General features: G+C 48.9%; 4 protein-coding genes across 4 annotated transcripts; 3 read left to right on the forward strand and 1 right to left on the reverse strand.

Moving 5' to 3' along the window:
- Nucleotides 1–324: 324 nt before the first annotated feature.
- Nucleotides 325–1,974, forward strand: LOC117846512 (ubiquitin-ribosomal protein eL40 fusion protein). The gene is made up of 4 exons (XM_034727713.2): nucleotides 325–518; nucleotides 665–878; nucleotides 1,254–1,320; nucleotides 1,759–1,974. Exons 1-4 carry the CDS (start codon nucleotides 416–418, stop codon nucleotides 1,783–1,785), a joined length of 411 nt encoding a protein of 136 aa, XP_034583604.1. The 5' UTR covers nucleotides 325–415; the 3' UTR covers nucleotides 1,786–1,974.
- A 1,837-nt stretch (nucleotides 1,975–3,811) lies between these two features.
- LOC140221947 (uncharacterized) lies at nucleotides 3,812–6,004 on the forward strand. Its single transcript, XM_072291903.1, has 2 exons — nucleotides 3,812–5,108; nucleotides 5,712–6,004. Exons 1-2 carry the CDS (start codon nucleotides 3,812–3,814, stop codon nucleotides 6,002–6,004), a joined length of 1,590 nt encoding a protein of 529 aa, XP_072148004.1.
- Nucleotides 6,005–8,666: 2,662 nt separating this feature from the next.
- LOC117846513 (ubiquitin-ribosomal protein eL40 fusion protein) lies at nucleotides 8,667–11,512 on the forward strand. Its single transcript, XM_034727714.2, has 4 exons — nucleotides 8,667–8,956; nucleotides 9,590–9,803; nucleotides 10,769–10,835; nucleotides 11,243–11,512. The coding sequence occupies exons 1-4, from the start codon at nucleotides 8,854–8,856 to the stop codon at nucleotides 11,282–11,284; spliced, it is 426 nt and encodes a 141-aa protein (XP_034583605.1). The 5' UTR covers nucleotides 8,667–8,853; the 3' UTR covers nucleotides 11,285–11,512.
- A 1,551-nt stretch (nucleotides 11,513–13,063) lies between these two features.
- LOC117846511 (protein EXORDIUM-like 7) lies at nucleotides 13,064–14,827 on the reverse strand. Its single transcript, XM_034727712.2, has one exon. It carries the CDS (start codon nucleotides 14,525–14,527, stop codon nucleotides 13,481–13,483), a length of 1,047 nt encoding a protein of 348 aa, XP_034583603.1. The 5' UTR covers nucleotides 14,528–14,827; the 3' UTR covers nucleotides 13,064–13,480.
- Between the last annotated feature and the right edge of the window lie 250 nt (nucleotides 14,828–15,077).

Below are 15,077 nucleotides of genomic sequence, written 5' to 3' on the forward strand. Positions count from 1 at the left end.
AAATATAAATAAAATAATCGTCCTAGACGGCCATGGCCATTGCTAATTGGGCCATAGGAGGAGAGGTGGCCTGCGTGCTCCACGGACGGCCCGGCCTCTCTAGCGGGTGCACAATGCAGCAGGCCTTGCGCGACCGGCCTCCTCGCCTCCCCTCATTTCCTCTCTTCGCATTTCGCAAATCGCATGGCAACCAACCCTGCCGCGCGCACCCGCACGCACGGCGGATTCGCGGCGTCGATGGCGCCGCGGATTTCGCCGCTTCGAAGGGTTCCGTAACGGGCACGTTCACCTCCCTCCCTCTACATAAAGGAGACCACGTCCGCCGCCATCATCATAGAACGCCTCTCTCCACACCAGTTCATCTCTCTGATCTCCCACCACCACACTACCCGGGATCGCAAAGCCACCGGCGAAGATGCAGATCTTCGTGAAGACGCTGACGGGGAAGACGATCACGCTCGAGGTCGAGAGCAGCGACACCGTGGAAAACGTCAAGGCCAAGATCCAGGACAAGGAAGGTGATCTATCCTCCGCCGCCACCGCCGCCTCATCATCCTTCCTTCGATCGTTTGTGTACTTTTGATCGAGCCTGAAGAAAATTCCGATGGTCTTGGAGTTGCGGTACTAATCAGCTGGAAATGTTTTGCCTCCTTGAATTTCGCAGGCATCCCGCCGGACCAGCAGCGGCTCATTTTCGCCGGGAAGCAGCTGGATGACGGCCGCACCCTGGCCGACTACAACATCCAGAAGGAGTCCACGCTGCACCTGGTGCTCCGCCTCCGCGGCGGCGGCAGGGGCGGATACCCCACCATGCGCGTCCCGTGGGACCTCATCAACCTTGCCCGCAAGCACAATGAGAAGAAGATGATCTGCCGCAAGTACGTATATATAACGCTGATCCATCTCGTTCTATGAATGTTGGTTTAGTTTAGTTTAGTTTAGTTTAGTTTAGGTCGGGGTAACTCAATGTCTCAATGGATCTGTATTATTTGCGCCTGTGTGTAATTATGGTCGATCTATAGTTCGTTAATTTGCCACGCAATATATGCTTCTGTCTACTCTGAGTCACTGAATCATTTAGTACGTCGATTTGCCTTCTTTACGAGCTAGCTAAATCATCCAGATCTATCTGTTATTCTAAGTTTCTAACAGCAAATATGATGTTATAGCCTGCATGCGTGTTCAGCCTTTCTCAATTTTCGGTTAAGCAGTTTAATCGATGCTCATTTTTTTTTTCAATGTCTGATTTTCAGGTGCTACGCACGGCTTCACCCCAAGGCCACCAACTGCCGCAAGAAGAAGTGTGGCCACAGCAACGCGGTGAGAGCCTTATCCTTTAATTTTTCTTCCACATGAGTCATATTTGGGTCATCAGCACATCCCAGTAATATTAGGAACGGTAGTATTTCCATGGAAATCTGTGTTTGTCACCTGTTATTTCCATGGTGCTTGTCTCAGTTTTCAAGGGTATGCAGCATTGTGTTCCTTTTGGATATAGTAATGTATCTTGTCAAACGTCATTGGAATTTCATAGCTAAGTTTTGATTTTATGTTCTGCTTGCTCGATCTTTTTCGTTTTATACTATATATGCTCCATATCCACTATGCCAAACTATCATTTCATTTTACAATGTTTTGTGCAACAATATATACTTGTAGATTTAACTATATAGCAGCAAACAACATAATTAAGTTAAAATAGTGAACAACTTCGGTCTGTCCTTTGATCTAATATATCTTTCCAACATCACTTTTCAGCTGAGGGTAAAGAAGAAGCTCATGTGAGCCATTTGGAAAGCTCACAAGCGACAATCTGGAGTGTCATCTCAAGGCGCCATGCATCAGCTGAATAAATTTTGTCAGGGTTTTAGTTTTGACCTACTTTGGATGTTATGAACCTTGTTTACTCTTTCGAGAACTCAGTATCATTGTGTGGCGTGGCAGTAGCATTGTTACGTGGATGTTTTTGCTGGATATATGTTTCTTGTTTTTTTTTGTGAATTTACTTATGAATGAACTGCATTGCTCACATCACATGCTACTTATGCATGTTACTATTGGCGTTGTCTTGATTGTTGGGTTTGGGTAGGTTGCATTGACTCCAGTGATTCTGGAAGGACTAGAATAAAACCAGCGCAAGGTGAGTGTTAGTGCATCAGTACATGCGTGGATGAGTCGTTGAAGCCTGAAGGCTGTTGTTCATCTTGGGTTAAGATGCCTTTAGTTTTTCCAAGGCATGCGTCTTTTCAATCAATCATACCTCTCTTCTACCGGTGCCAATTTCATGTACTCACAGTTGGGATATTTAACCTATGCTATGCTGTCAAAAGGATCCTATACTTGCAAGGTCATGGTAAAAAAAACCCGGATTAATTCCATTCAAATCCAAAAGACAAAATTTACAAGAGGCGAAATCATCATAAGAGACAAATTAGCATCACAAGTATTATACTTACCGAAAACAAGTTCACAAGGTCATTGATAGGATGATGCCTTTGGTGGGAAAAAAAACTTCCATTTAAACCCACTGCTACACACATGACAAATTAGATATATCAGTGTTACATAAAACTCTAGGATCTCACACAAAACAGCCATCTCCCTCACGTATACTACAGGAAAATGGTTTGTCCATCTTTTTCTTCATCCATCGAAAGATCATGGTGCCTGCACATCTAAACTTTATCTCGATACAAGCTTCATGATGATCATGTGTCCATCTATTCAAAATTAATTACCTGATTTGATATTTTTATTTAAAATGAATAAAATGAATTAGTTATGAATTTTAGGATTTAGCAAGGTTTTTATTTTTTTAAGATAAGAAAAATAAAAACCCACATTTTAAACCAACTATCCTTTTTTCCCGGTTTTAATAGTTGGACGTTGCTCAGTGTCCATTTTGTAGTTTGTGGTTAGAATTGGACTGTCATGGTAATTGAAGGGTGTAAATTGAACTTCCATATATGAAATTGATATGGATTGTAACAGAATTTAGTTTGATCTAAAATTTTCATTAATAGGGTTTGTTTAGTTAGTAAAGAATTAGGTTTTGTTTAGTTCATATGCATGTATTGCTACGTTGCGGTAAGTTAGGTGCTAGCTTGATTTTTTTTAGCCACAACGATGATAAAACTCGATCCTAAGATGTGGGATCACTCATCTAGAAAAATGTCTTAATTCTCCTATGCTAACAAAAAATACATGGAAAAATTTTATAGTGTAAATCTAGACTTGTTCGGTAATTTTTTATGATATTCTTATGATAACTAATACATGAATTTGAAAAGGCCTGGATCATGAAAATGGGCCCATTTAACCACAAACAAGTGGTCAAAGGCCCAAAGCACTTAATTTCCAAACCATTTATCAAAATTCAACCACGATCCAGATTTAACCCATGAACAAGTGGTTTAGAGGCCCAAAGCACTTGATTTCCAAGCTATTCAACTGACAATCCAGATTTGAGATCTTCCACCCAATAACCCTAGCTTCTTCTCCAACATCATCAACCCCTATTAGTACTTCCGCCGCCACCACTCAACTCCTCCTTGCTACGGACCATCTGCTGCCAAACACCATCGAGCTTAGGTGGAATCCTACCTTTTATTGTCTCCGGCGACTTTCCGCCGCCTTTCACCACTAAGTTGTCGCCATGATACCTGTATGCTAGCACCATAGATGGTCCTTCACCTCCTACGGTGAGCCCTTCCTTTATTGTCTCCGGCGACTTTCCGCCATCTTTCACCACTAAGTTGTTGCCATGATACCCATATTGTAGCACCATCCAATCGATGATCCTTCACCTCCTATGGTCAGTGAAATCCTTCATTTGATGCCTCGTACAGGATTTGCTGGAGGAAACCTAGATCTTGAATCTGAATTTCGCGTCAACCTGCTAGGCCATCCTTCAAATTCTGCCCAAATCAAAATGTCTGAATCCGAGCCGGAGCACGGGCCCGAGGGCCCTGAGCCCGAGCCCATCCCCCCTTGGCCGTCCCCGTCCTCCGTGTCCTCGGTGCTGGAAAACGACGACCTCATTACGGTGATCCTCCGCCACCTCCCGCCGCGGCCCTCCTCCCTCCCCCGCGCCTCCCTCGTCTGCAAGCGCTGGCGCTCGTCCGCCACCTCCGAGAGCTTCCTCCGCGACTTCCGCGCGTTCCACCGCGCGGCGCCGCCCCTCCTCGGCTTATTCCACAACAGCTACCTGGGCGGGCCCGATCGCCGCTTCGTCGCCGCCGTCGACCCTCCCGACCGCGTACCGGCCTCGCCCTTCCGCGTGCCGTTCGGCCGGGACCACCGGAGGTGGAGGTTCCTCGACTGCCGCCACGGCCGGGCGCTTCTCCTCGGTCCGGCGGGACCCCGCCACGAGGTCCTGGTGTGGGACCCCATGACCGGCGAGCGCCGCCGCGCGCCTCTGCCGCCGGATGCCGCGGACGTCCGCCACGGGGCGGTGCTCTGCTCATGCGGCCACGAGCGCGATTGCCGGTCCAGCCACTTCCAGGTAGTCCTGGTGTGGTTTAAGCTGCTTCCGTCGACACACCACAGGCGGGCTCTCGCCGCCGTCTACTCGTCGGAGTGCGGCACGTGGAGCCCCATCATCACCGTGCAGGTGCCGTTCATGGCCGCGGCCGGCATCGCGACGAAGCCCGGCACGCTTGCCGGCAACGGCGCCGTGTACTGGTTGCTTCCGGGGAGCCGCATCCTCGAGTTCGACGCGGTGACGCGCAACTTAGCGGCGATCTCGGTGCCAGCGTGTGCAGCAGGGTGTCTCTACTGGCAATGCCAGCTTGTGCTGACCGAGGCAAAGGAGCTTGGGTTCGCCATGGCCACAGAGGTCGGCATCATGCTGTGGAAGAGGGACAGCGAGAACGCCTGTGGATGGTCGATGTACAGGTCCGTTCAACTGGACGGCCGCCTCCCCCCGAGGAAGCCGATGCAGGAACAGGCGTCATTGCTGGGGTTTCATGAGGAGGGCAATGCAATCTTTGTGTGGGCTGAGGCTGGTGGTGTGTTCATGATCCAGCTCGAGTCGATGCAATCAAGGCTGCTGTGCCAAGGTGTCCGTCACTTCGAGATTTATCCCTTTGCGGGTTTCTACACCGGAGGTACTTGCTGCTTTCTTGTCCTCGTATGTAGTGCAGAAACAATGCGTTAGGCAATTAAGTTATTCACTGTGACTATTTGCCAAACGATGTCCTATGTTCCATTGTAGTATAGCCACAGAGTAGTGCAAAGTTGTTCATGATATGACTTCATTGAGCTGTGTGTTTGTCTTTATAGATTGCTAACTTTTGTTATTGGTTTCCCCGAATGAATTGTGGAGATGTAAAAAAAAACCATGTCTAGAATGCTGGCATGTTTAATTGAGCTTCCTGTTGGTATTCCAGTTCCTTTTGCTGGTGCTGATTAGGCTTTATGTGTAAATGGTTTTGTTAAACTTAGTTCCTTCAGTGTTTTTCTCTACTACCGTGGATGTTTCCACCAGTTTCAGGGTAATTGCCTCAGTACCACCGCTGGTGCAAATGATGAACTGCATGCGTGAGAATTAAAAAGATTAGTAGTACAATGCAATCCAGTACTAGTTCATATATATGTATATAGTAGGCTAAAAGTTCTCCATTTCATATGTCAGCATTATATTAAACTATAAGTAAAGTATGTTCCTTTTTCCCTAACCAGAGTTGTTTTGATGAACTCACTCGACGCAGATGCCACCGCAAGAGCACACGGAGACGACGATGTGGACGCGCGCAGGCCTATGCCCAGGCTCTCCATGGACACTCTGAACATGTGGCACTATGAGGATCCCCAGGGAGACTTGCACGGGCCATACCCGATGGTGATGCTGTGGCGATGGAGCATCGACCCTGGTTTCGTCGCTGGTGAGGACTTCAGGGTGTGGAGAACCGATGAGACCAAGGAGCAGGCGGTCCTGCTGACCGACGCCATGCGGACGACGGCTCAGCTCCTAGGACCGTCGCTGGAGCAGAGCAGTGAGTGAGTGGCAATCCTTGTGTTACTGTCTGTTGTGTTGGTGTCTGTCTTGAGTTCAGGAGCCTGATCTTGGCGAATTTGGTGGTCGGTGGATGTGGTTTCTGAGGTTTCAGTGAGCCTCACTTGTTGTTTAATTTCGTACCTGGTACTTGCATTGCCACCAGGCTATGTATGAATGGTACCTGTAATCTGCTTTCGGAGTTGTTTGTTAATTGACTTCAGTGCTTCTCATGCTAGTTACGAGTTATCTTATTCTTACTATACTAGTAGTACCTACCTGCAGCTCTTGTTGCCTGTTGGCGCAGATCCTGGCTAGATTGACCCCACTTGGTAGGTACTCCTATTAGATTAGAATCACCATGCAAGAATGGTCATGTGAGTATGTGACAGATCATCTTCTAATATTTCTCAAAATTTCACCCTTTTGTTATTCGCTTCCGGATTCCAGTGGACCTAGTAGTTGATCATTCCGTAGTTAGTACAAGCTGACGTAGTAAGAGCAGATAATGCTCTTCTTCAAACTAATATGTACTTCTTCCATTCCAAATTTTAGGTCGTTTTAGCTTTTTTAATTCATAATTCGTGCCATGCACCTATACACTATGTCTAAATACATAGTAAAAACAACTGTATATCTAGCCAAAACGTCACAATTTGAAAGGAAGGGAGTAACGTGATTTCAACTACTACATATGAACCTTTCTTTTAGTTTTATCCGATACGAAATTTTTTCTGAACGGACAGCCAGTGATCATGTGGTGATTTAAACTGTTATGGAAATTGCCTAGTCTTGACAATGACACAAATTCTTTAGGAAGCATGATGTTGCTGCTGGCAAGTTTGTTGAGTTCTATGGTAAAAATTTATTTGAGTACAGTTTTACTTTTGTCAATTTTAATAATCGATCACTAATGGGTGGGTTTTGCGTGTAGGTGAGGGGAGTTGCTAACAGGGCAACAACTGCTAATATGTCACGTTGTCGCTAAAGACTAGAGATTTTTTCTTGGAACGATAAAGACTGGAGGTTTTGGGTAGACGGTAGGCTGCACATAGTAATTTAGTCTGAAAATATAGAAAACAAGCACAATTATATGATCCTTGAGAGTTGAGACCTCGAAGCATGTTCTGGACAGGCTCTGTTTTATTCGTAGGGTGTTTTTCGCCACTGATTCCATAGCAGTAGCAGTGTAACTTGCTCCGTCATCAGTAGCAGGTAGCAGCTGATCAAAAGGTGATTTCAAAATTCAAATGTGTTTGCGTCAGCAGATGAGACTGAGGTGAAAGTATATGAGAGAGTGGCACGACTGCAACGTGGGCGATTTTACCGGTGGGCTGGGAATCTACTTGTGCGTTTGGTTCAAGGCACGAAGTGGGACGGGACTGGATAATCCCACTTCGTCCCGCGTTTGGTTTGGAGACAGGTGGGACGGGAACATCACCAGGAGGGAATATACCCTCCAGATGCGGGATGCCTCCATCCCATCAAAACGAGCGGACGGGGGCATCCCACTTCGCCCCCATCACGCGCCGTTCGTTTGCACCGGCGAAGGGTGCCAGGTTGGGCGACGGGCAGCCACCGGCGGAGGGGCCGAGCTTGGGCGGTGGATAGCCGTCGGCGGAGGGGGCGATTTTGGGCGGCGGGGACGAGGCGACGACGAGCGCGGGCGAGATCCGCCGCGGCCTGCGGATGCGAGCTCCGCCGCGGCCTGGGCGGTCTCCACCGCGGCCTGCGCGCGTGAGCTCACCAGGCGAGGCGCGGGGGCTGACCTCCGCACGGGGGAGCTCGACCCCGGAGGGGCGGCGGTGATGCGCCTGCGGGCCACGGCCTCCGCGCCGGTGAGGTCGACCCCGAAGGGGCAGCGGTGGCGCGCTGACGGGCCACGGCCACGGCCTCCGCGCCGGTGAGGTCGACCCCGAGGGGTGGCGCCAGCGAGCCGGCGGGCCGCGCCTATGGCCTCCGCCCGGAGGAGCTCGCGAGGGATGAAAAAAAAGAAAAATATGGAATAGGGAATGATAATGATAAGTGGGTCCACTTTTGTATGACATGTAGGGTCCATTTATTATGCCTAACGATGTTAAAATCACCATTCATCCCATTCCCTCAATCCCTCGTACCAAACAAAAAACTAGGACGTACTCATCATTCTCAACCAAACATGAAATAGGATCATCCCGTACCAAAAAATGGGGATAGGATCATCCCGTCTCACTTTGTCTCCAAGCAAAACACACCCTACAAGCGTCACAAGTGATAAAACGATTCGATGTCCTGCAACAAGAAAAGGAACCTCCGAACTGTCACTACTCCTAGCCAAGGGATTTTTTTTTTTGAAACTGCGAAGGGAAAATTTTAAACCGTGTAGCTACGCCGCAGGTATCATGCATCATTCCGTTGGTCATATTGTTTGAGAAAAAGACCTATCAGAAAACGCCTTAATCAGAAAGTGAAATGATATCTAGTATTGGGCCGGCACACTCCTCCTGGGCCGTGCTCCAGGCCGGCCCGTAAAAAGCCCAGCCCACCCCCGGACAGCCACCCCCACCTTCGTCTTCTCCGTTCCGTTGCCGCCTACGTACGGCGACCATGCGCGTGGGTTGGTCTCGCCGAGTTGCCGTTCCCCGGGACGGTTTCGTAGCGCCCGCGTCAGTGTCACGCTGTCACCCACTCCCCGGCCGGGAGGGGGAGCCTGCTGTTTCGTAGCGGCCGCGTTACCTCCCCACTGCACCCCTCGCCTACAAAAAGGCTCCACCGCCAGTCCACCGCGCTCCACTCCTCCCACTACCGCCGCCACCACCCCCAAAACTCCCGCCCCCGCCGCGATCGAGAGGGAGGAAGCGAGCGATCCGCCGGCGGAGATGCAGATCTTCGTGAAGACGCTGACGGGGAAGACCGTCACGCTGGAGGTCGAGAGCAGCGACACCGTCGCCAACGTCAAGGCCAAGATCCAGGACAAGGAAGGTAACTACTACAAACCACGCCGACCGCCGCCCCGCTTGCGTCGTCTCTCCTCCCTCCAGCTTCGTCGTCTATCTGTTGCTCCGAAGTCCGTCGAAAGCTTGCCCCTTTCTTTGGTCTCGAACTCTCGATGTGTTTGAAGTTTGATTACCCTTCCTCGCACGCCTTGTTGTTTCGTGAGAATCGATGTGGTTGGGTTGATCGCGTCCTCGGTTCCTCCTCTCTGCGTTATTTCGGGTCACCGCCGCGCGCTTCTTGCTCCACCTCCTGCGTTTAATGCTTGAAAGCCTGCTCCTTTTGGGGTTTTTGATGTGTTCGTTACCGGCCCTTGCATGCGCTGGGATGTTCAAGTTCCCGCCTTTACATGTCTTAGGTTATAACAGAGCAATCTGATGTTTCGATCTGGATATATTAAGCTGAAAAATCATAACTTTTATTTTTGATAGGGTCAAAGAAAGGGCCTGATTGCCTTGCTTTGCTAATTGTGCTTATGAGAGTTCCATCAGATTCTTCTTGATGATTCCTGAGCTCATTTGAACTGACCAGATCCCTGCTTTAGAACTCAATCTCCCTGACGAGTAGTACTGAACCAATCGGCCATGAAAATCGTTGCGTAATAACCGATTTATTTTGCAGGCATCCCGCCGGACCAGCAGCGGCTCATCTTCGCGGGGAAGCAGCTGGAGGACGACCGCACGCTGGCCGACTACAGCATCCAGAAGGAGTCCACGCTGCACCTGGTGCTCCGACTCCGCGGCGGCGGCAGGGGCGGCTACCCCAACTTGTCCGTCCCGTGGGACCTCATCAACCTTGCCCGCAAGCACAATGAGGCCAAGATCGTCTGCCGCAAGTACGTATCGAGGCCTCGATTCTGCTAACTCTACTGATCTTTCTATGATGATGCCATCATTGCATTTGTTACAGTATGTCTTGCTTAAGATCTAGCTAACTGAGCCCAAGAAATACTCCAAATGCTATGTAATGGGATTGATGCCGTGATATAGTACTGCCTGGAAATGATATGTAATGGGATTGATGCCGTGATTTATATGAAGTGCTAATTAGATACCTGTGCTGCCGCAATGATATAGACTGCACAATGAAGCTTCATACATGCCTTTCGATTCTGGCTTGTTGTTTCAATTTTGATAGGTCATCTCAGTATGCCATTTCGAGAAACAAATTCTTAGTATGCAGCTATGCCTTGTTTGTAGAGTTGTTATTGTTAAACCTAGGGATGAATCATAAGATATGCACAGTTACCTTATGATTCATTTGGTATAGTATGTCTTGTTTAAGATCGAGGTAACTGAACCCAAGAGCTCGATCTGTAAAAGTTTTGATGTATAGTCCTGTCCTGTTTCAGTATTGCTCGAGAAATGATATATATGTTATGAGATTGATGCCATGATTTATATGAACTGCTAATTAGCTACATGTGCTCCGCAATGATATAAACTGCAAAATGAAGTTTGATTGCCTTTCGATTCTGGCTTGTTTGTTTCAATTCGATAGTTCGTCTCACTATCTCAGTATGCAACCATGCCTTGTTTGTAGAGTACCAGAGTTATTATTGTTAAATCTAGGGATGAATCATAAGATATGGACAGTTGCCTTATGAGCTAGCTATACAGCAAAATTATTTGATCACTGTTTTATCACCATTTACATGTGCCTGTTAATATTACTAAGTTTTGTGCTTTTTGCCTGTTTCCCTTGCATTATTATGGTTATGTGTGGATTAGCACTTGATATTGCGTGCCTCTTCAGCCTCTTTTTTTAGCTTAAGATTGTGTGCTTGTAATGTCTTTGCAGGTGCTATGCGCGCCTTCCCCTCAGGACTACAAACTGCCGCAAGAAGAAGTGTGGCTACAGCAGCGAGGTAATTAAGCCTTGTTTTCCCCTGCCATCCAATCCAAGTGTTCTGTATGTAGGCCAGCATTATTAATGTTCTTGGCTTTACTCATCTTAGCTTTACACCGTTCATATTCTTGGTTTTGTAGCATGGCCCATGCTAATCACTTAAGTCATCATATGTGCTTGTTTAAGAGTTGATACAAAATGGCATCACTGTGCTCCAATTATATTGATAGTGTTGAATCAGTTTAGATGTTATTGGAATTTATACCCAGGTTCAATTATTCATGTAATGCTTGCACTAGTGTCTTAATTTGTCTATATTTACTATGCTGAACCATGTCCTGTTTTAGAACAGTTTGTAAAACATCTATGCACAGTATATGATTGTTTGTTCATTCTTTTGATTTTTGCCCCCTACGTTCTTTTCAGCTGAGGTCAAAGAAGAAGTTCATCAGCAAGTATTCCATATGAATCATTTGGAAAGCGAGAGAAGTGACATTCTGGAGTGCCATCTGAAAGCGTCATGCATCAGTTGAACCAACTTATCTTAGCATTTCTATCAGAGCTGTTAGTTTTGTCCTAGTTTAAGTTCCCATCTATATGCTGAACCTTCTCTTTTGAGTACTCGATGCTGTTTCAATGCGTGCTGTGGCATGCCTATGAAATGCTAGTGAAAGTCCTTTTGGTTGAATGCTGAAACGCTTGTCACTCTTTCCGAATGCTTGAGTTGTTCAGTTTGGAAGGAGGATGAGAACAACTAGTTGGGCAAAGGCATCTATATTGTTTCTGTTGTCTCTTATGTGAATTGCAAATGAATGATCCAGAATGGTAGTAACACTTTGCTAGTTATTGGTGAAAAACTCAACCAGTAGCAGCAGCAGCAGCAACATTAACTGGTGATGAACTTGCTTGTGGCACTTGAATCCTGGCTGTTGCCTGTTTGCATAGGACGATAGGGGTGTGCATTTGAACAAATGACTCCTGAGTTGTGCTCTGGGCTGGTTCTGTTTCATCCGTAGGTTTTTTGTACACTATATCCTTGAGCAGCGCTGCAGTAGCAAATTGCACTGTTTACTGTAGCTGCTGCCTGCTGGCCAAAGTTCTTTTGGCTGGATGCAGAAACTTCTGTCACTCTTTCGGAGTGATTTGTTTAGTCTGGAAGAAGAGGGAGGATAAGAATAATCAGTAGGATAATGGTTTCTGTTGCCTAAGTGTAGACTGCAGTCTGCAGATGCCTTATCCGGTGAGCATTCGTTATTAGTAGTGAACTCACTAGCAGTAGCAGAATCATTGCTAGCGATCGGTGAGGAGCACAACTAGCATTAGCAACATTGCTACTAATGAGTGATGAACTTGCTTATAGAACTTGAATCCTCACGGTTTAGTTGTTGCGTTTGAAGGTAAGTAGGTCTTAGCCAGTGATTCTGAAAAGATAGAAAAACAGCACAACCATGAACCTTTGAAGGAGTTTGCAAGTATTGTAGACTGGTACCCCTGCATGAGTGCATATGAACATGTGATCCTTGGGTTGTTTTGTGGATTGGCCATGTAAGTTTTGTTCATATTTCTTTTGTTTCATCTCTTTATTTACACTGAATCCTTGAGCAGCAGCAGTGGTGAATTAGTAACTTGCTCCGTTACTAGAGGCGCTGATGGATGTGACTGCAAATATTTGCGCCCGCCCCCCGCCCCCCCCCCCCCCCCCCCCCCCCCCCCCCCCCACCCCACCCCCAAAAGATGAGATTGAGATGCGGTGTTTCAACTTTTTTGGACGATATTTATGCTTGACATCATGCAGGCATGCAGCTATGCACTGCAATCTCCTTGCGGTGCACCTCTGCAAGGGCCGGGTGAAGAAGCTCAGGTCAATGCAGAGGCCGGCAAGGGCCTTGACCCCATGAGAAGATGAATCCTTCGCTGCCTGATCCAACGTGCACTGTAAGCGCAACAGTAACACATCCCTCCACTCCTAATCCAATGCCGCGCTGTAATTGCAACAGTAAAAACGTCCTTTAAACACTCTCTGACCCAATGTAGGAGGAGTACTCTGTAACTAAAACAGTACTACTCCACTTCCTAATTCGATGCTGGTCGACTGTAATTACAACAGTAAAAAAGGGGGAACAGCCAGCAGGTCCTCAGAAGAAAGAGATAGGAAAGAGATGGTCATCAGGCAAGGAGACCAAGCTGCAGAGTTACCATGATGACCAGGCTAAAGCATGCAGAGTCAAAAAGGATAAAGCTAGAGCCTAGAAGGGAACAATCAAGCAGGCGACAACTTTGTTTCAGCAAGCTGGAACCAAATTCAAGTGCTAGAAAGCAAGGCAAATCGATCACACTTTTATGCTGCAAAATTCAAACAAATCGAAGAACAAATCGGCAATTTCTCATTGTTTCCTGCTGAGGTGCAGATCGAACAGAAATTCAGAACCCACACAGTTCATGTAACCATTCAGGATCCCATAAAGTGTTGCTTCAGAATTTCTTGCCTCATCTGGTCTCTTGTCCTCATCTCAGATATCCAACGCTCTTATCTTTCTTATCCATTGATTCATTCATTCATTCATGGGACTGCCATCGATTTCTTCAATGTCATTGAGCATAATGGCATGAAGAACTGAACTGACCATTCCCTGCAACGAAGAGGAAGGAAACAGGGGGCGCCGGTCAGTTGCTGGAGTTGGGGCCGTAGCAGGCGGCGCGGACGGGGTTCCAGAGCCACTGCACGAGGAACCGCCGCCCGTTCACGCCATTCACGTTGTAGGCGCTGCCGTCGGGCGCGCGGGACACGTTCCCGACCATGCCCCCCGCGCCGCCGCCGTCGCCGTACACGCCCAGGCACAGGTCCGCGATCTCCGTGGGCGCCGTCGGCGTGTCCCCGGCGTACCACGCGTTCACCAGCGGGTTGGTCGACATCTCCGCCAGCTCGTGCCCCAGCACGATCACCATCCCGTCCACCCCGGCGTCGCCGTTCGGCGGCCGCAGCACCGCCTGCCCTCCCCCTCCCCCTCCTCCTCCCCCGGCGCCGGCGCCGGCTCCGTACTCGGCGGCGGCGAACGGGTATGCGCACTTGCCGGGGCACTGCGTGGCGCTGTTCCCCACCCACAAGTACGGCACGGTGACCCCGACCACGGAGGCGAAGGTGAAGTAGTGGAAGCCGCACACGGCGCGGCAGAACTCGTCGACCTGCACGTCGGGGGAGGTCAGCACCAGGTACGCGCCGCTGTAGGGGTCCAGCGGCAGCGGGTCCGGGTACGCGTACACCGCCGACCGGATCACCGACTGCATGTCGGCGCGCCGGAGCGAGGCGCCGTGGGAGTAGCCGGCGTCGGAGTGCTCGCCGGCGACGGCGAACGCGCCCGTCACGTTGGCGCCCGTCTGGTCCGTGTACATCCGCGGCGTGCGCGCCCACCAGTCGGAGACAGCCGGGAACGGGGCCGACGCCGAGAGGGAGGCGAGGAAGTCCCGGAGCACGGCCTGCGCCGCCGGCTCCCACCGCCCGTACCAGATGAGGTAGAGGTTGGTCGGCGACCCGGACACGACGGGCCCCATGTGGTACTGCATGTCCACCAGCTGGTTCCCGTCCACCAGGTAGTCGGGGCGGTACACCGGCGTGCACCGGACGGCGGCGAGGTTGCTGCTGGAGATGCAGATCGCCGCCGCCGCCGCGGCGAGGAGGAGGAGGGAGGGGTGGTGGGGGAGCAACCTCCCCATTCTGGTGGGATGTGTCGATGTGTGGAGTGGAGTGGAGTGGAGTGGAGGCTTCAGGGAGCGAGTGAGCTGGGTTTTGGTGGTTTTTGAGTTTGAATCCTCACGCTTTTTGTAAGGAGAAAGAAGTGGGATACAGTCGTAAACAGGTCATTCGCATTAATACAATGGAACTTATTATTGATTTTTTACGAGAACAGTAAATTTTAAAATGAAACTACATTAAACACCTTTAGCTGAATCCACTTCAAACGGATCTAGGATTTGAAAGGAGGGTGGCTTATTTTCCCCTTCTTCCTCCTTCCTCCTCTCTTTTTCTTCTCCTTCCTCCTCATTTTCTTCTTCCTCTTCTTTATCCATAGCTGAAATTTTTAGGGGGCTTCGGGAGGCTCCATGGGCTGCATAGAGGTAGGGGGCTGGGGGCTGCTGCATAGGATCCCATCCTTTACTAAAATATTATGTAGCTAAATGATAATAAAACAACTAAACCTTGTTGATTGCCAAAAAAGTTAATTTTCATCATGGATCCATAATATTTTCTTTTTCAAAACATAGT

Source organism: Setaria viridis, chromosome 2, assembly GCF_005286985.2.
Source record: "Setaria viridis chromosome 2, Setaria_viridis_v4.0, whole genome shotgun sequence".
NCBI lineage: Eukaryota > Viridiplantae > Streptophyta > Magnoliopsida > Poales > Poaceae > Setaria > Setaria viridis.